This window comes from Anabrus simplex, chromosome 1 (assembly GCF_040414725.1).
Source record: "Anabrus simplex isolate iqAnaSimp1 chromosome 1, ASM4041472v1, whole genome shotgun sequence".
NCBI lineage: Eukaryota > Metazoa > Arthropoda > Insecta > Orthoptera > Tettigoniidae > Anabrus > Anabrus simplex.
In genome coordinates this window covers 510324161-510345306 of record NC_090265.1, presented here as the reverse complement: position 1 = coordinate 510345306, position 21146 = coordinate 510324161, and the positions used below count along the sequence as shown (strand labels likewise).

At 41.3% G+C, this 21146-nt stretch overlaps 1 protein-coding gene across 1 annotated transcript in view; it reads right to left on the bottom strand.

Annotated features, from left to right (window-relative positions):
* LOC136868525 (venom protease) overlaps window positions 1-20735 on the bottom strand; it is a 143517-nt gene extending 122782 nt beyond the window's left edge. The window contains exon 1 of the mRNA XM_067144780.2: window positions 20613-20735. Coding sequence (XP_067000881.2) covers window positions 20613-20685 — 73 coding nt within the window. The 5' untranslated portion in view covers window positions 20686-20735. The remainder of the gene's footprint in view (window positions 1-20612) is intronic.
* Window positions 20736-21146: the final 411 nt, after the last annotated feature.

The following is a 21146-nucleotide window of genomic DNA, read 5'->3' as shown; positions in this document are numbered from 1 at the left end:
CACTCACATTTGACAGGCGAGGGACTCCTTGGAAACAACTTAGCGAACGAAATGGAATTCGATTGGAAGCTATCAATATTAATGGGGCTTATGGAAGAAAGAAGGTAGAACTGGCTGAGTCAGCAAAGAGGATGCATCTGGATGTGCTAGGAGTAAGTGATTTTCGGGTAAAGGGAGATAACGAGGAAGAGATAGGAGATTATAAAGTGTAGTTGACGGGTGTTAGAAAGGGAAGGGCAGAGTCTGGGGTAGGGCTCTTTATCATGAATACCATTGCACGCAACTTAGTTTCTGTTAGTCACGTAAATGAGCGAATGATGTTGGTAGATTTGTCAGTTGGAGGAATTAGGACAAGAATTGTGTCCGTGTATTCACCATGTGAAGGTGCAGATGAGGATGAAGTTGACAAGTTTTATGAAGCATTGAGTGACATCGTGGTCAGGTTCAACAGCAAGGATAGAATAGTGCTAATGGGCGATTATCAATGCGAGAGTTGGGAATAGAACTGAAGGATACGAAAGGGTGATTGGAAAATGTGGGGAAGATATGGAAGCTAATCGGAATGGGAAGCGTTTGCTGGACTTCTGTGCTAGTATGGGTTTAGCTGTTACGAATACATTCTTCAAGCATAAGGCTATTCACCGCTACACATGGGAGGCTAGGGGTACCAGATCCATAATAGACTATATCTTAACAGACCAAGAATTCAGGAAATCTGTTAGGAATGTACGAGTTTTTCGCGGAATTTTCAATGATACAGACCACTATCTAATCTGTATTGAACTAAGTATCTCTAGGCCTAGGGTAGAGACAGTGATCTCTGTCTAAACGAATAAGGGTAGAAAATCTCCAGGACGAGGAAATTAGACAGAAGTACATGGATATGATTAGTGAGAAGTTTTGAACAGTAGACAGTAAGCAGGTTCAGGATATAGAAAATGAATGGGTGGCATACAGGGATGCTGTAGTAGAAACAGCAAGGGAATGCCTAGTAACAACTGTGTGTAAAGATGGGAAAAGGCGAACATCTTGGTGGAATGATGAAGTGAGAACAGCCTGTAAACGTAAAAAGAAGGCTTATCAGAAATGGCTCCAAACAAGGGTCGAGGCAGACAGGGATTTGTATGCAGTTGAAAGAAACAGAGCGAAACAAATAGTTGTTGAATCCAAAAAGAAGTCATGGGAAGATTTTGGTAATAACCTGGAAAGGCTAGGTCAAGCAGCAGGGAAACCTTTCTGGACAGTAATAAAGAAAAAAGGAAATGAACAGTGTTTTGAGTAATTCAGGTGAACTCATAATAGATCCCAGGGAATCACTGGAGAGGTGGAGGGAATATTTTGAACATCTCAATGTAAAAGGAAATCATCCTGGTGGTGTTGCAAACAGCCAAGCTCATGGGGAGGAGGAAAATGATGTTGGTGAAATTATGCTTGAGGAAGTGGATAGGATGTTAAATAAACTCCATTGTCATAAGGCAGCAGGAATAGATGAAATTAGACCTGAAATGGTGAAGTATAGTGGGAACAAACCAAACCCCAAACCCCATGGCACTACAGCCCTTGAACGGCCTTGGCCTACCAAGCGACCGCTGCTCAGCCCGAAGGCCTGCAGATTAGGAGGTGTCGTGTCATCAGCACGACAAATCCTCTCGGCCGTTATTCTTGGTTTTCTAGACCGGGGCCGCCATCTCACCGTCAGATAGCTCCTCAATTCTAATCACGTAGGCTGAGTGGACCTCGAACCAGCCCTCAGGTCCAGGTAAAAATCCCTGACCTGGCCGGGAATCGAACCCGGGGCCTCCAGGTAAGAGGCAGGCACGCTACCCCTACACCACGGGGCCGGCAGTATAGTGGAAAGGCAGGGATGAAATGGCTTCATAGAGTAGTAAAATTAGCGTGGAGTGTTGGTAAGGTACCTTCAGATTGGACAAAAGCAGTAATTGCACCTATCTATAAGCAAGGGAACAGGAAGGATTGCAACAACTATCGAGGTATCTCATTGATTAGTATACCAGGCAAAGTATTCGCTGGCATCTTGGAAGGGAGGGTGCGATCAGTCGTTGAGAGGAAGTTGGATGAAAACCAGTGTGGTTTCAGACCACAGAGAGGCTGTCAGGATCAGAATTTCGGTATGCGCCAGGTAATTGAAAAATGCTACGAGAGGAATAGGCAGTTGTGTTTATGTTTCGTAGATCTAGAGAAAGCACATGACAGGGTACCGAGGAAAAGATGTTGACAATACTGGGGGACTATGGAATTAAAGGTAGATTATTAAAATCAATCAAAGGCATTTATGTTGACAATTGGGCTGCAGTGAGAATTGATGGTAGAATGAGTTCTTGATTCAGGGTACTTACAGGGGTTAGACAAGGTTGTAATCTTTCACCTTTGCTGTTCGTAGTTTACATGGAGCATCTGCTGAAAGGTATAAAATGGCAGGGAGGGATTCAGTTAGGTGGAAATGTAGGAAGCAGTTTGGCCTATGCTGACGACTTGGTCTTGGCAGACTGTGCCGAAAGCCTGCAGGGTAATATCTTGGAAGTTGAAAATATGTGCAATGAGTATGGTGTGAAAATTAGCCTCTCGAAGACTAAATTGATGTCAGTAGGTAAGAAATTCAACTGAATTGAATGTCAGATTGGTGATAGAAAGCTAGAACAGGTCGATAATTTCAAGTATTTAGGTTGTGTGTTCTCCCAGGATGGTAATATAGTGAGATTGAATCAAGGTGTAGTAAAGCTAATGCAGTGAGCTCGCAGTTGCGATCAGCAGTATTCTGTAAGAAGGAAGTGAGTTCCCAGATGAAACTATACATCGGTCTGTTTTCAGCCCAACTTTGCTTTACGGGAGCGACAGCTGGGTGGACTCAGGATACCTTATTCATAAGTTAGAAGTAACAGACATGAAAGTAGCAAGAATGATTGCTAGTACTAACACGTGGGAACAATAGCAGGAGGGTAGTCGGAATGAGGAGATAAAAGCTAATTTAGGAATGAAGTCGATGGATGAAGCTGTACGCATGAACCGGCTTCGGTGGTGGGGTCATGTGAGGCGAATGGAAGATGATAGGTTACCTAGGAGAATAATGGACTCTGCTATGGAGGGTAAGAGAAGTAGAGGGAGGCCAAGACGACGATGGTTAGACTCGGTTTCTAACGATTTAAAGATAAGAGGTACCGTATAGAACTAAATGAGGCCACAACACTAGTTGCAAATCGAGGATTGTGGCGACGTTTAGTAAATTCACAGAGGCTTGCAGACTGAAAGCTGAAAGACATAACAGTCTGTAATGATAATGTATGTATCTTCTTTCCCTTTTTTCAAGGACTTCGTAAACCATCCTCCTCAAGGTTTCTGCTCCATAACGGCATTCCGTTCTAACCACTGTATAGGCTAATTATATTTTGAGCAGTTGTTCACTTAACGTGCCAGTTTGAATATTTGAACAGTTTGAACATTATTTAAGCATTAATTTAATAGTGTCTCCTCTTCCATAATGGGGAAAAGAAAGGTTACTGCTACGTTGGAGATGAGCTACAATTTCTTCAAATAGAGTCGCACTGTCGAGGACAGATGATATGTGTAAAGAAGTGGAATCAGAGATAAGGTTTTTTGCAGATGATGTTATTCTGTACGAGTAATAAATAAGTTAGGCCTACAAGCTTGTGAGAAACTGAAAAATGACCTCGATAATGTTGTGAGATGGACAGCAGGCAATGGTATGATAAACGGGGATAAAAGTCAGGTTGTGAGTTTCACAAATAGGAAAAGTCCTCTCAGTTTTAATTACTGCGTTGATGGGGTGAAAGTTCCTTATGGGGATCACTGTAAGTACCTACAATAGGTGTTCTTACACAGTTCAAAAAATTAATGGGACAGGTTTTGTAACGTCTGGTATGTGAACGTTAATTTGGTAGATGGGGTTCCAATGGTCGTACAGCATACCTTGAGACCTTAGCTAGTCAAGGTATGTCAAATCGAAGTTATACTCCATCTGTGGGCATAGCCATGCATTAAACTGTCAGGTGACCCCTCAAAACAAAGTGAATAGCGGTGCGTCCGTGTGTCGTTGTGAGATACACAGACTACTGCGGTCATTTGAGCACGTTGTACGTAAACATCTTAATGAGGTTCAAGTCGCAAGGGCCGTCACTTAGATCCAGGAAGGATGGACTTCTCGTCGTGTTACTGTGGATCTCAATGCCTCTCCGTCAGTTATTCAACGCTTGTGGAATCGCTACAATGAGGCAGGCCAGTTCGCAAGAAGGGTTGGACAAGGGCGTGGACGAATAACAACCACACAGGATGACCGATATCTGACCATCTGTGCATTGCGGCGTCGTTCAGCAACTGCCACAGGACCGCAACAAGACCTCAGGAGGGTCACTGGAGTCACGGTGTCTGACCAGACAGTAAGGAACAGGTTAAGAGAAGTGTCCTTACGACCCAAACGTCCTGTTCGAGTGCCCCTTTTAACGCAGCAACATCGCGCAGCTCGCCTTATGTTTGCCCGTACCCACGTCAGCTGGCAACTTTGCCTATGGAGACCTGTGTTCACGGACGAGTCCAGACTTCCCCTAACACAGCGTGATGAACGTCAACGTGTATGGAGACGCCGTGGTGAGCAGTACATGCCAAATGTTGTCCAGGAAGGCGACCGATTCGGACAAGGTTCTGTGATGGTGTGGGGTGGCATCAGTATTGATGGCCGTACGGATCTTGTCGTCGTCCGCGGTTATTCTTACCGTGGGGGAAACATCGAGCAGATACTGCTACAGCATGTGTTGGTTGCTGCACACGGTGTTGGCCGTGAATTCGTACTCATGCACAACAGTGCCGGGGCTCATGTAGTGCGCATCACCAAAGCTGTCTTGCGAGAACTGGACATTCAAGAGATGGAATTACCAGCAGTGAGCCACGACCTTAATCCCATTGAGCATGTGTGGGATAGGATGGACAGAAGTGTTCGTAGGCGTCCTGTTCCACCACAGACTCTCCAAGATCTCGAACAGGCTATCACTGAAGAATGGGACCTGATACCGCAACGTGGCCTCCGTCGACTTATACGGAGTATCTCACGTAGGTGCTAAGCTGTGATAAATGCTCGTGGAGGACATACACCATACTGAAGCTCTCCAACTGTGATAAAATTCCACCCTGGAGGACTTTTATTACTTTGTTTTCGCCCCTATTTGGACATTTCCGTTTGCGTTGTGAAAATGAACACGAATCCATCGATGTTCTTTTGTATACTTCAACTGTAAAGAATAAAGGTTTAGTTGGTAATATACCTGGGTGTGAGGTATTGTTTTGTGGAACATGGTACACGTACAAGAACATGTCTCCCTTATTTTTGAACTGTGTATAAGGAGAGATCTTCATTGGGTAAATCACATACAGTAATGGGGTTGCAAATAAAGGGTACAGATCTCTGCACATGGTTATGAGGGTGTTTAGGGGTTTTAGTAAGGATGTAAAGGAGAGGGCATATAAATCTCTGGTAAGACCCCAACTAGAGTATGTTTCCAATGTATGGGACGCTCACCAGGATTAGGTGAGACTGGGGAGGGGTTATGTAGTGCATAATTATCTACGAAACGTCACTGTAATATTTATCTCAAATGGAACATAATAATTCCTTTTACACAAATGAAGTGAAAAATTTGCGGTAAAGTAAGAAATACCGTCGTTACCAGAGAACTATCTGGAGAAATATGTATACGTACTTATGGGTTGTAGACAGGACTCTCTTGTGTTGTATTCCGCTGCTTGTGCCGTCTTTTGTTTCTTTGTTGAGGTCCAGGGCTAGCACCGACGAATAGGGGTGCTGTCTGTGAATTCTCATTATTTTTGTCCATATAACTAGCGCGGTCAGTTCAAACAGCAAAATAGCATGATCCCTGGACCAATAAATATACCATTTAATGAATGAGTTAGGGCAAAAAAAAACCGAATGAGCAACATTAAGAAAACGACACCTAATTAATGCAAACAACTTCAGTGAGCAAAGACATCACACACGAAAGTGTTAGACAAACAAAACGCATACGGAAGCGCTGCGACGTAGCAGAAAAAGACAGTTGCGTGACTGGACGATAACACATGAGTCCAAACCGTTGCCTACGCTATAATACAAGGCCTTGAAATGCACTCATGGAAACGGGTGACATCCTAGTTCACCATTCAGCCGCTAGGATCGCGTCATTGCCCCCATGTATTCGCATGCTCGTATATGTCAATAAGTAAATTATATCCTAAATAAAAAGAACAATGTTTTTGCAAGTATTAAAAGTACTTTATTTATAGAGCGGTGCTGCATTAGCTTGGATATGTCACTGAAGTTTAAAAACTTTCCTTTTGAGGGGCTTCTTATCAAGTTTCAAAACTTTCTCTCTTCTACTTGAGTGGCTCGAAGCAATGTTGTCACATGGAGGTCTCAGAAATTTTCAGAGTAGAAAAAGAGATGGTTTATCGTCTTCACACTTTCTACACTTTATTTCACTGTTGAACATGTCTTTCGAAAAGAAAAACCGTACACCTTTTAGTAACTCTCTTCGGGGCAAGTACTGCGTAGCGGACGTGACAAATTCCGTCGTTCACTGCAAAAGTGCCACAGACGATGATTTTTGGTATCTGACGGCTCCTCTATCTTGAAAATGAATAAGACACAACGTTGGACTTTGAGTAGGTGGAGAAGAGATATATTCTAAACAGTCTTTATAGTCTGTTCTTTTGCCACACGAACCATAATGTCATTTTATTCCGCTTGGCATCTTAGGTAGCTGAAGAAGAGCTCGAAGTCATCGCTTGTCAGGTTCCTCGTCAATGCATAATGCAAATGTATACTTATGAGGTATTTTACGCAGGCCACAGTGGATTGGGCAGTCAAGATCTATGTTTGATACATTTCCCTCATGAATCATTTTTTACTTTCTCTGAATGCATTTGAATTTGCTTTATATATGACAGCAATTCATTAATTAACAAACTGAGGCGTTCATCTTCAGTACTAAAAGATGCTCGTTTGTTCTCATTCCTGGAATATGTCCCATGTGAGGTGTTGCAGACGTCATGCACATCGAACAATTTCATAAAATTCTTCATAAAACAAATGGTTTATTTTAAACTGTATTTAATGTTCTCGGGACGAACCACCTCCACACTTTTCAAACCAGAGATTGTTTCAGGGGAAAATACAATATTTTTAGCTCTTGCTACATTCATTTTCGTGAAATTTGTTGGGCAAATTATTTTCCTCGTTGGTTTCCTAATTTAAGATTTCTGAGTTTGAAGATGCCTTCAAATGATTGCCGGTGACGGTAGCATAGTTTAAAAAAAGTCCAGTGACAAATTTTGGGATCGCCCGATTCTTATGACGTAACTCGGATTAAAACTTAGGAACATTCACTGGAAACTTGTGAAACGAAATTCCACTACCTTTAATTTCTCGTGAATAAACCATGACTGGAACTGCGAATGCTTAACATCAGACAAATACATAATACATTCACAACCAACTCAGTTAATGAACACCACAGAACACGTTTAAAGGCGCGAGCCTGGTCGACAGGGGGCAAGATAGCGATCCTGGCGGCCCGGCATTGAACTTCAGTGTAATCACTTCCATAGCGTTTTACGGGCTCTATTTCCAGGCCTTGTATTATAACGTAGGCAACGGTCCAAACACACCTTTCGAGAAGAAGAAGAAGAAAGAAAAAGACAGTTGTTAAGGTAGTAAAGTATGTATCCAGATTATTTTCTGGAAGTGAAATATTTGGGCCGATGACCTTCGATGTTAGGCCCCTTAAAACAACAAGCAAGCAAGAACAACAGCAAGTGAAATATTTCGTACTATTTCTTAATTTACCGCAGATTTTCGGCTTTATTTGTGTAAAAGCAATTATAATGTTCCATTTGGAACAAATATTACAGTGAGATTTCGTAGATGGGAATGTGCTACGTAACCCTGGTGAGGTTTGACCCGCTTTTAGCATTTCATTTTTTATGTCATCACGTAATGCATTTAAAATCAATCTCTGTAGACTGAAGGATAAGTAAACTATCAAGAGACATATACTGATTTTAACAATACTTTTCTGGAGATAATTACAAGTACAAATCAAATTTATGAACATGGTGAAAAGTGGGTCACACCTCCCCAGTTGAGGGAGGTTTGACCCACGCTGTGGGAGGTTTGACCCATGCACACAAAATATTATATGACTCGAGTTATTTTAATAACTTGTGGAAAGTACAGACAAAAATTAAGACACATTATTAGGTAGTTAATGTCTTTTCTAAAGAATTACAAACTGATATACATTGCTACTTTCAATGAAGTCATTCAACGAACATTTATGTTTACAAATTTAACTGGAAAGCTGAAACGCGATGCCAGCCTTTCAGTTCCTTCTTGAAGAAGAGGGCTTGGGAGTTCCTTTAAATCCTCAAATGGCACAAAACCAACATCTTCAACAACAGGGTACACGAAAAAGTCTAATTGTGATCGATAGCGGCGCAGAAATGTCACCTTACATTCTGAACCTTTGCCCTTTACCACTTTTCCAACATAATGACATCTAGTAGATTTGGTGCAGAATCTAACCAAAAAATCCCCACTTTTAGCAGAGTTTAAACCCCAGTTTTCATTATTAAGTACTTTATTAGATGAATCATCACTTGAATCCTCCCACTGATCCTCATTAGGAAATACTTTGCGGCAGATAGCTTTTGGAGTTCGCCGAGGATCAGCTTGTTTCCACATCATAGACTGGCGTTGTTCATATTCCTGTTCAATGGCCACTTGAACAGGAGTATCTGTTAGCACCCTATTTACTTCCCCTTTTCCGTCCGTTTTGACTCTTTCATGGCCCCGCTTTAGGAAAGGGCCTGACATCCTGTGGGGAAACTCCACTTGTAGAGGGTTTGACTAATAGTGCTGGTTGTTCACTGCTTGTAGTTGCTGCATCCTCTGCACTTTGAACGCTTGGCCAGATCACTCACATATGAACTCATGAAGTCTGTGGTAGAAAATATGTTAGACTGGAAAGGCCATATCCTAGAGCACCAAAATCCACTCAATATATTTGCAGGGGTGAATGAAATGGGAAATGACGTTCCAACAAATTTTGGGATGTGGTAAATATTTATTGTCTCTCCTGAATGAGTGCTCATGAAGTCGTCCACAGCAACATTGTAGGCCGTTTTGAATGGCCCAAATACAGTCCTGTCCAGTGGCTGTAGCTTGTGAATGGTGGCAATGTCATTAGGGTGATGCTATTGTCTTTAGCTATTTCTAGGGTTCGAGGAGTAATGTGTGATTCATGGTTATCTCAAATACCAAAACTGGACGGTCCGTGGAACATTTTGTGCGCTTGATAAAATGATCCCAATAATGTTCAAATGTTTCCCCAGTCATCCAGCCACTCAGATTGGCAGCAACACATGAACCATCGTTCTCTCTCTGCCTGGGAAATACAAAGAATGTGGCACTGCAGTTCCTGTGGCACTAATCGCACAACAAAGGGTAACTAATGTCCCCCTTTCAGCACTGATTATTTTTGTAACTTGCTTCTCTCGTCTTGCTGCGATCACTTTCCCGGATTACACCAGTCTCGTCAAGATTGAATATGGATTCAGGAGTAAATCCAAATTTCTCAAAAAGAGACCTAAGATTTCCATAAAATTCAGCAACATTTGTGTGATTAAATGTTGCTGCTTTACCTAGGCTTGTGCCCTGTGGACTTCTCAATGAAAGTTTCTTATGGCGATGCGTAATCCTCTTTCCCAATCATAGCTAGCTTGTTTAGTTTGCTTCCAGTTATCTGGAATCCTTATACCTCTTGCTATCGCATAGTCGTACGAAAATCTGAAGAAATATTTTGGAGTCAGTCCATAATTTAATTTTGATGCAACAGTCAGATAGTTTTCCAAATCCAATTCTTCCTCCTTTGAGAATATCTGGCAGCTATTGTTATCTTCCTTGAAACTTGTTCCTTGCCCTACCTGAACTTCAGCAAGATACCTTCCTAATGTTTTTCTGCCTGTTGCATACATCAGTGCAGCTGCCCGAACACTCATACCGTCTTCTATGACACGTTTCACAGTCGCTTTCATGATTTCAGGTTTCACCTTCTTCGTCGGAATACCCTTTGGCTTCCAAATGAAAGGCATTCTATTAAGACATAAAATAATTACAATGTATATATTTACTTACTAGACTACTAATTATGTGGGTTAAACCTCCCCACATTTTTGGGCCAAACCTCCCTAGGGCGCCATTTTTTAAATATCAAGACATTAACCTATTATGATGCTGGGGAAATCAACTTGCACATGTATAAATATGAAGCTTGTAAGGTGCGTAATACAACAAAACAATCACTGTTTAGAAAAATATTTACAGTACTCACCTGGATTCTTACAAATCTGAGACGAAATAAAGAGCAGCGTGCTTCAAAACAAACAAGGAATAATTACTCTCTTCTCTTTTCAATCACTTTCCTAGATCCTAAAACTTAAATCTAGTGTCTGAATCAGAGTCCAGTAGATAATAGTGCCAAAAAGTGCGGGATTTTTAAATATTATGGAAATGGGTCAAACCTCCCTTATGGTCAAACCTCCCCAGTCTCACCTACTTGATTCAAGTGATGGAAAAAATCCAAAGAAAAGCGGCTCGATTTCTTCCGGGTGATTTCCGACAGAAGAGTAGCGTAACAAAACTGCTGCGAAGTTTGGGCTGGGAAGACTTGGGAGAAAGAATACGAACTGCTCGACTAAGTGGTATGTTCCGAGCTGTTAACGGAGAGGTGGCGTGGAATGGCATTAGTAGACGAATAAGTCTGAGTGGTGTCATTCAAAGTAGGAAAGATCACAATCTACTTATATAAAATAAGAGTTTTGTCTGTACATTGCTCAGATTTGAAAAAAAAATAATGGTATTTCTGTATCGGTCATGTCAACAGTAACAAGGAAATGCACTCTTTACTTTTCCGTAATGTCCGTCCGTCCGTCCGTCCGTCTGTCTGTCTGTCTGTCTGTCTGTCTGTCTGTCTGTCTGTCTGTCTGTCTGTCTGTCTGTCTGTCTGTCTGTCTGTCTGTCTGTCTGTCTGTCTGTCTGTCTGTCTGTCCGTCTGTCCGTCTGTCTGTCCGTCTGTCTGTCCGTCTGTACGTATGTACACGCATCACGAGAAAACGGCTGAAGAGAATTTCATGAAAATCGGTATGTAAAGTTAGGGAATTAGTCGCTACAATCTAGGCTGTACATAATTTTACTCACGCTGAGTGAAATGGTAGTTTAGGGGAAGGCCTAAAATGTAATTTTCAAATGTGTATGTATGTATGTATGTATGTATGTATGTATGTATGTATGTATGTATGTATGTATGTATGTATGTGTGTTTAGTCCTCAGCCCGAAACTGGTTGGATCCTCAACAGTTACGCCATCAGCTGTCATAGATGGCCTAGGCATCACTGAAGAGGCGTACTAGGGAAATGAGTGAGGTAGTTTCCCGTTGCTTTCCTCACCGAGCCAGAAGTTGCTATTACACATCAGTCTGCCAAGCCCACTGAAATGCATGCACCAACTGACCCTATGAGCAATATTTTCACACCATTCATAGCAGGGACTGGCTGCAGAAGGAATGGCATTACTAGCATCACTCATACCTCAGTCACTTTCATTTTGTCAAAGCCAAGGATAAAGCTGAGACAGATCAATGAAAGCAACAAAATTGCTCTAGCCCATACCAGAAGACACAGTGCACTTAAACACTAGGTCCCGCCAGCAAAGGCACAAAGGTCTACGTTAATTAAAAATCAGTAGGCAAAGTAAAGGAACAATTCCCTACAACCTAGATTATAAATAATTGTATTGACGCTGAGAAAAACGGTAGTTTAGGGGAAGGCCTAACATTTAAGTCTCAAATATTTATGTTATTAGCGGTCCTATCTTATTGAAAATCGGTCTACAAAGTCGGGGAATAGTTCGCTATCATCTAGGCTATAAATAATTGTATTCACGTTGAGTGAAATGGTAGTTTAGGGGAAGGCCTATAATTTTATTCTCAAATATTTATGTTATTAGTGGTCGTATTGATAAATACTACATAACTAAAGTTATATAGCATTAAATTTCCGATCATTTATGTCTTATACATTGTTACCGTCCCGGCTATGATCAGAGAGATATTCATGGATTTGGATTTTTGTTACTCAGTCCATATCAGCGCCGAGTAACGAGAAAATAGGTAAACCGAACTCAATAAAAATCGGTATGTTAAGTCGGAGAATGAGGAACTATCGTCTACGCTATAAATAATTTTATAAGACGCCCTAATATCGTAGACTCGAAAGAAAACTAAATGTGAAGGGCTACAATAGAGAAAGTTCATAAAATTGATCAACAATAACATTTGATTGACCATTGTTTGTTGCGATGTGCTTTGTGTCTTCTGTTGCCGCTCATCTGCGATAGATAGGATTACTGCTGCATACAGAGTTTTTTTTAAAATCTGCTTTACGTCGCACCGAAAGAGATTGTTCTTATGGCGCCGATGGGGTAGGGAAGGGCTAGGAGTGTGAAGGAAGCGGCCTTGGCCGTAAGGTACAGCCCCAACATTTATCTGGTGCGAAAATGGGAAACCACGGAATACCCTCTTCAGGGCTGCCGACAGTGGAGTTCGAATCCACCAACTCCCGGATGCAAGCTCACAGCTGCGCGCCCCTAACCACACGGCCAAATCGGCCGGTAGTACCGAGTGTAACAGCCTGCCTGAATATTTGCGGGAAGTAACTGGGGAGTTAGATAACATTCTTCTTCAGCATGCCATTCCTCTGGTTCATAAATTTTCTGATACTACTGGTACGTCCCTGGTTCATCATCGTATTCCATCTATTCAATCCCTACTCTGAGGCACTGATTGGAATGATCAGTGTGCATATTTCACGGAATAATGGCAGAGGAGTATTCACTGCTGTCTGCGGCCTGGTCATTCCAGCTCTGGAACTTTGGACTGTTAGATCGGCATCGTACTACTGTTCGTTAAAAGTGAGAAAATGTTCAGTTTTTTTAATTTGATCGAGTATATTATATGATAACATTGCTTTTAGTCGCTACATTCCTACTGACGTTTTTGTAATGACCTATGTTGCCTGGCCGAGGCGGTAAAGGTGTACTCGGTTCGCCCGGAAGGACGTGGGTTCGAATCCCCGTCAGAAAGTCGTAAAATTTAAGAAACTACGTTTCCACTTCCGGAGGTGCACATGGACCTGAGGTTCACTCAGCCTATATCAAAAATGAGTACCAGGTTAATTTCTGGGGGGGGGGGGGGGCAAAGAAGGCCGGGCGTAGAGCTAACCACTCTACCCCACCAAGTGCCGAGGTTACAGATAGTGGAGGCCTTTACCTTCCACTCTTCCAGTGGCCTTCATTGTCTGTACGGAGATGACTCTCTGATTTTGACTTCAGTTAGGCAAACCACAAAGTCAGTCTTTCCGAAAATCCCGTAGCGAAGCACGGGTATATCAGCCAGTATGAAGATAAAGTTGGAATTTAAGAGGACAAATCGGGGCAAATATTCGTTTATAGGAAGGAACTTACCAATGGAGATGTTCAATAAATATCAAATTTCTTTGAAATTATTACAGAAATTGCTAGGAAAATAACAGATAGGGAATCTGCCACGTGGGCGACTGTCCTAAATGCAGATCAGTATTGATTGATGGTTTAATTGATTGATTGATGAAGCAAGGTGTTACAACAAAAATCTGTTTTGAATTTGAAAAGTGAAAAATTCGACGGTTTTTACGCCCTCATTTGTCCTGTTTTTTTTTTTTAAACTCATTTGACCGCCTTTACACCCGCAGCCATCTGGCTACCTTACATTTGAGTAATATTTAGTCTCTGCATCAGACTCAAACTTTTAACATAAGTAATTTCATGAGTTTCAACATCGGAAGCCTATCACTTATTTTTCGCGGTGTCGTCCCATTTGCGATCACTCTTATCAGGTACAGGTCGCTGTGAGGGAATTCCCTACTGAAGAACTGGTACAGGAAGACATCTCTCAAGTAACTGGCGAAACTACAGTAACTTACATACTAGGATTCTTACGAATCGTATGTTGAAACTGATTAAATTACTTATACGTACCGTTTGGGACTGATGCGTTAATATCGGGGCTGACAGAATAAACAGGACTCAAGTGAACCTTTTATTTAGAGTTACCATAATTATGGCTGTGGATGTAAAGGTGGTTAAATGAGTTTTAAGAAGTAGGACAAAAAATGGGCGTTCAATTTTACAATTTCCAATTTCAAAACGAAGTATTTTGCTGTAACACTTTGCTTCTTCGATCGTGCTATCCTTTTTGAAGCAATTGTAGCTCGTCTCAAACTTGACAGTTAACTTACACTTACTTATACAATAGGGGGCACTATTAAATTACTGCTGAAATAATGCTCAAACTGTTCGATTATTCATACTGACACGTTAAGTAAGCAGCTGCTCAAAATATAATTAGCCTACTTTCATCTATATGTATGTATGTATGTATGTATGTATGTATGTATGTATGTATGTCTATTACTTAGTCTCGTTTTTTGATACTGGGTCGGGATGAGATGAGATTAATTTATACAGGATGTTACGGCCGGATGCCCTTCCTGGCACCAACCTCAATTGAGGAGCTAATGAAGATGAAATGTTGTTATGGTGAATGAAATTGGGTAAGGGGTGGGAAGACACAGCTCTGGCCTACGGATAGGAACTGTACCGGCATTTACCTGGAAGTGAAAATATTAAACCACAGAAAACCATTCGGAGAACAGCCGACGGTGGGGTTCGAACCCACGCGTTTCCCGAATGCAGAACTTGGCTCCATAGCCGTAGCGCGTTAAAACGCACGGCCACTCAGCCTACTTTCACCTATATAAATAAAATTATAATTTGTGTCTATGCGCTCGGATTAGATGTACAAGATTCTAGAACTTGATGTTAAGAAATTTTTAGATTAAAATAAGTTGAAAAAATTATAATTCCATAATTATAGCGCGAAAAGACGAGATTACATTCGGGAAATAGTGGGTTCAAATGCCATTATCGGTAGCCCTGAAGATGGTTTTCCGCGGTTTCCTATTTCCACAACAAGCAAAAGCTGTACCTTAACTAAGGCCACGGCCGCTTCCTTCCCACTCCTAGCCCTTTCCTGTCCCATTGTCGCCATAAGACCTACAGTATGTGTCGGTGCGACGTAAAACAAACCTTCAAGAGAGGTTGTGAGGAGTACGCCCTAATTAGCAGTCCCCTTGCTGCATGGACGTTGGAAAAACCTGATAGGCTGCTGATAATTTTACAGTGGTCGCAAATGGAACAGGAACTGGTCTTTCTTCACATTCTTGTTTTCCACTGTAATGGGAGTGATCGCAAATGGGACACAACCTTTTTCGCCAGTTACTTGAGGACTGTCTCCCTGTACCAGTCCTTCAGCAGGGAATTCCTTCTCAGCAAGCTGAGTGTTTGTAAGTCAAGATGTTATCACTGATAAGAGTGATCGCAAATGGGACAATGCTTAACACACCAACAATAAATTAATTTATAACTATTAAACACTCCAGTCTGCCGAAACTAACTCTGAATAAATACATTTGTACACAATCTGAAAGAGAAAACATGTAATCATTAAATTGTTTCTTTTGCAGGTGTAATACTCTCTTTTAGGTAGTTTATAAAATTATTTATTCGTAGTTAGTTTTGGCAGCCTGAAGGACCTACAGTGATGAAATGAAATGTCGTATGGCTTTTAGTGCCGGGATATCCCAGAACGGGTTCGGCTCACCAGGTGCAGGTCTTTCTATTTGACTCCCGTAGGCGACCTGCGCGTCGTGATGAGGATGAAATGATGATGAAGACAACACATACACCCAGTCCCGGGCCAATGGAATTAACCAATTAAGGTTAAAATCCCCGTCCCGGCCGGGAATCGAACCCAGGACCCTCTGAACCGAAGGGCAGTACGCTGACCGTTCAGCCAACGAGTCGGACACCTACAGTGATAAATTAACTGAGTCGAAATTGAACAGAAATGGCTTTGAGTTATCAAAAAAAAAAAATGTTGGTATCGTATTGTACCTGAGTGATCGCAAATGGGACGACACCCGTTAAACCACCAGCAAAAATATTAAAATAGCATATTTACACTCAAAACACCAATCCAGTCTTTATTCCGACAATATTTCCTCATCTGTCGAACACTGTAATTGTGTGCACTGTTGACGCCAAGAATATGACTTTGAAAGGAATGCAAGAAATGCATGTCTATGGTAAACGAGGAAGTAATTAGCAAAGCGAAGCGAGTGTTTCACTCTGGGCTTCACTTCCACACTATAAATACGGAGTATTTATGGCATAGGAATGAGATCTGTCAAGTGATAGCAGGAGTTATGCAACAGGCGGTCCACAAAATAAAAGACATACATACATATATTATATTTTCATTCAAGACTTTTATGCCTTTCGGCGTTCAGTCTGCAGGTCTCTGAATTTTCTAAACGCCGCCACAATCATCTATTTTTAACTCAGATATGCCATGCCGTGATACTTAGTCCAACTCGGATGAGTGATTCGCTCACCCTCTGAGTTCTATAGACGCCCCCATCCCCATGTAACTCTACAGATTCTGGACGAGACATAATTTTAAAATTTTCTACGCCAATGATCTGGAACACTGCTTTCTTTAGCGTCAGACTAGGGCCTAAAACCAACCGTTATGGAGAAATGGCCAGCCGTAACCATGGCAACGTCAGCTCAAGGATTCTACAGTAGAATACCGGCCTGGTGTTCGAAGTAGGCACGAGCGTAAATGCAGGCTGGGCCAAGGAGAGATTTTGCTACAGATATGGCTGTTTGGAAAAAAGCACTGTGGGAGTAACCCACCCCTAGGGGTTATTTATTTATATCGTGTCAGAAGCATACATAAGTTTAAAATTAAAGATAAGGAAAAACATAAAACATAATATAAATACTCCAATGGCGAAGAGCCACATTAAACTATGTAAGCCCAAAACCTTGCAACACCAAGTGCATTTGGCTTTGCTTTAACCAGGTCTTCTGTTGACCCCTAGGGGTGAAGGTGGGCGAGTGGGTAGCATATAAAAGTAATCGAAAATAGTGTTGAATCCATATGTTTCTGGGTAGCTGAGATGAATAGTGGACACTCCGCATGTCCACGTTCATCCTACATCGGCATGGGGATGAGAAGGGGTGGAAAAGAATGTCCAAAATGGCCGAGATTATGGGTGTTTTATTCCAGCATATATGGAAAAAAATGATGTGGGGTAATACAGCATTAGCACCCCTAGCAGACGGAATGACATTAAAAATAATCAAAAACGACGAATATTACCGTCGAAGGTCGCTTACATGAATACTGACAATTCGGATGCCTTCAGTTGAAGGCCATAGTTTTCGGGATCGCTGAGACGAATAGTGCCACTCAGGATGTCGTTTAGGTCCAAGTTCAGCACCCATGGGCATGGTGATTCAGAAGGCGTGAAAAATAAAATGTCCACATTGACCAAGATTAGTGTTGGTTACACAGTTTTCGGGCCCCCTCGGTTGATCGGCGACAGTCCCAGTGACGCTTGGAATAGTGTAAATTAGATATATAATGCGACGCGTTAATACATTACGTTACAACTTATTTCTATTATTGTTTGAAAGGAATGCCTTTGCTGGCGAGATGTAGTGTTTACAGTGCACTATATGTCTTCTGGTATGGGCTATATCAAATTTGTTACTTTCATTGACCTGTCTCAGTCTCATCCTTGGCTTTGACAATATGAAAGTGACTGAGGTATTAGTGATGCTATTAATACCATTCCTTATGCAGCCAGTCCCTGATATGAATGGTGTGAAATTATCGCTCATAGGGTCGGTTGGTGCATGCATTTCAGTGGGCTTGGCAGACTGATATGTAATAGCAACGGCTGACTCGGTGAGGAAAGCAACGGGAAACTACCTCACTCCTCATTTCCCTAGTACGCCTCTCAGAAACGCCTAGGGTATTTATGACAGATGTTGGCGGAGCTGCACAGGATCAAACCAGCCTTCGGGCTGAATACCCAACATACAACACATGCGTTTGAAAGGATAACTACTTTCCAGACAATCTGGGCTGCTACAAGGAAATACTTCAATGCGAAACTAAATAATCGTACAATAAAAGTATACTGATAATATTTCTACATCTACAAAAGAGTTCACAAGCTGTCAATCAACGCCATAATTAAGAATTAACAAATCACTTCAAACAGGTAAGGCTAAACCTAAAATTAAAAAGTGTGAAAGAGAAAATAACCAAAACGATCGACACTGTAGATGTATGTGTGTACAGTATCATCCAGAATAGCTCTCAACCAAACTTCGTACAAATACGAATTACTACCTCGAAAAGATACTGGAGGGGTAAGACATAGATCTCCGAAGTTAAGCAGCATTGGGCGTGGTCAAGATATGGATAGGTTGCCACGCACTGTTGGTGAGGGGTAAGGGAATGGAGGAGCGGAAAGGAACTAGCCACCCTACCGTACGTAAACTCCGGCTCAGGCACACCTCTGCGGAGGTTCGGACTTGCCTTCGGGCTGAACACAGCCTTACCTTACCTTAAGACACCCCTAGCAATCCTTGGGGAGGGAATGGCTTACACGAATAACAGAAAACGACCAATATTAGCGTCGAATTCATACTTTCCACGGCCGGTGAGATGTATTGTGACACTTTGGATGTCGTTTAAGTACCATTTCGGCTGGTGAGAAGTGGTGGTGAAGAAAATGTAAAAACTGATCGAGATTAGTTTCATTAACGAGAAACAATTAAAACTTGAAATTAAACTCATAACAGTAAATCTTAAACTACAAAATAGTCCTTAAGATATCAGTCAATGTCACAATAAAGAAATTTACAAAAAAATTGCTTCACACATAATTAACAGGTAATTTTAAAATATAATTTCGTGTGGCTATTTCTAGCCAAGTGCAGCCCTTGTAAGGCAGATCCTCCGATGAGGGTGGGTGGCATCTGCCATATGTAGGTAACTGCGTATTATTGTGGTGGAGTATAGTGTTATGTGTGGTGTGAGAGTTGCAGGGATGTTGGGGACAGCGCAAACAACAACAAACGAGTCATTGGAATTAACCTATGAAGGTTAAAGTCCCCGACCCGGCCGAGAATCGAACTCGGGACCCTCTGAACCGATGGCCAGTACGCTGACCATTCAGCCAACGAGTCTGACAATTAACGGGTAGTAAAATATCTATAAGTAAACAATCAATAAAGTGTCCGGGCAGCGCCGGGTAATACAGCTAGTTTAAGATACATTATCTGATACATTCTAGGCTTTTTCCAAATTTACCCTAAAATATAAATAAAATCAATGCAGCATTAGAAATGAACGCTATGTAATATAGATATTTTCACATATTTTACGAATTGTCTTTCATCAATAAGTTTTTAAATATATGCTAGATAATCTTTCAAAGACGAAAAATGATACCTTAATTTGAAACACAAATGCAGTTTTCACCGGGTCAAGGAAATACGTGACAAGGTTGGAAAATTATTCGGCCACGTGATCCTTAAATGGTTAAAGATACTGGAGAATTAAACAATTTGTTTGAAAGGGATCCAAAATATATTTTGTACGCAAGTATGATCGCAAGTAAAGGAATGAACCTGTATAAAGTTGACCAAATTCTCATGAAAATACCTTAATTTACGTCGTCATTAATTAAGAAATTTCAGGCAAGTACAAATTATTCTATTAAAGCTCTTCCGTATGACTCGAGAATGCTCACCAACATATCGTCATTTCCTTACTCTCCACCCTAAGCATGTTCTTCTATCACAATTTAGTGTCCACGGCTGAATTCCATGTACAGTAAATGAATTATGGATCGATAAAATACGTTGATTTTAAATTTTTCGTGTTCTTCAGTACGTGCACAATCAAATTCTCTTATTAGTCTGTTCAAAATATTCCAGTTAATCTCTATACACTTATTCTCCACATGCTTGGAAAACGCCTCATTAAACTTAAATCCAGGGTAAAAATGGAAGTCAGTTCAAGTTTAAGAAGAACTGTAATGAAAAGTATTTTGAAAATTTGAGCAGCACGAGGTCAAGCAGTATAAAATTTCCATTCCGCGTTTCACGTTTGTGCGTTCAATTCTAAAGACATTTTTGAGTGTGTCTCAATTTTCGGTGTCGTCAAACAGGAACAGCGCAAGGTAGTGAAGGTTCTTTTATTAAGAAAAGGTACAACTGCTCAACCATTCTCAGAAACACCATAAAGGTAGCAAACTGAATACGGAAAACAAAAGAATCTATAAAATACATTACAGAGCGACTACGTTTCCTCTGTTTTGTTATTATATTCTTAAATCAGAAGTTTCTTACTGGAAAGAGGCATTAGACACGATTACAAAATACAGAAAATCTATAAATACCTACCAGTAAAGAATATCAGAAATCTAGAAGTACGCAGTTTCAAAAGAACCCTTTGAGTTGTTTTCGATTTTAATGTACTACACCAAAAGTGAGAAGTTTGTTTCTGACCTGCGACAAGTCGCGGCTCAGCTACGCAGCTGCAGATCCAGGTTGCCAAGATCCAACACACAAGAAAAGACATGTCCTCACTGCAGTACCGAGCTGAGAAGTCACTGTTTCCTCGCCTTGCAGCATTCCTCACCTGAGGGAAGGTCAAGTCACGTGGCGACCAACGCGCTCAGCCAAACACATTCGGATGAGCCTCACACATTACTGATGATTTAAAAATATATATTATGTGTTGCCTTTCTACTACTATCGCGATGCCAGAATTTTACTCTGAAGAATCATTAAAAAAAAAAAAAAGACAGGACTCTGATATTTCAGCACTTTTACATGTCAATCGACTGCGGCGGAATCTTACTAACTCTATGGGCGGAATTCCATCCCTCAACCTTAAGCAAAGAATGCCAGTTTTTTAGTCTGTTTGTTTTCTGCCAGAATGTTAGTAGGATCCTCAAACAGCGTCTCCAGTGGTTATGAAAACCTCAAAAGCCATTGACAGCGCCGTAATAAGAACTACAGGCATGACGAGGAGTGAGT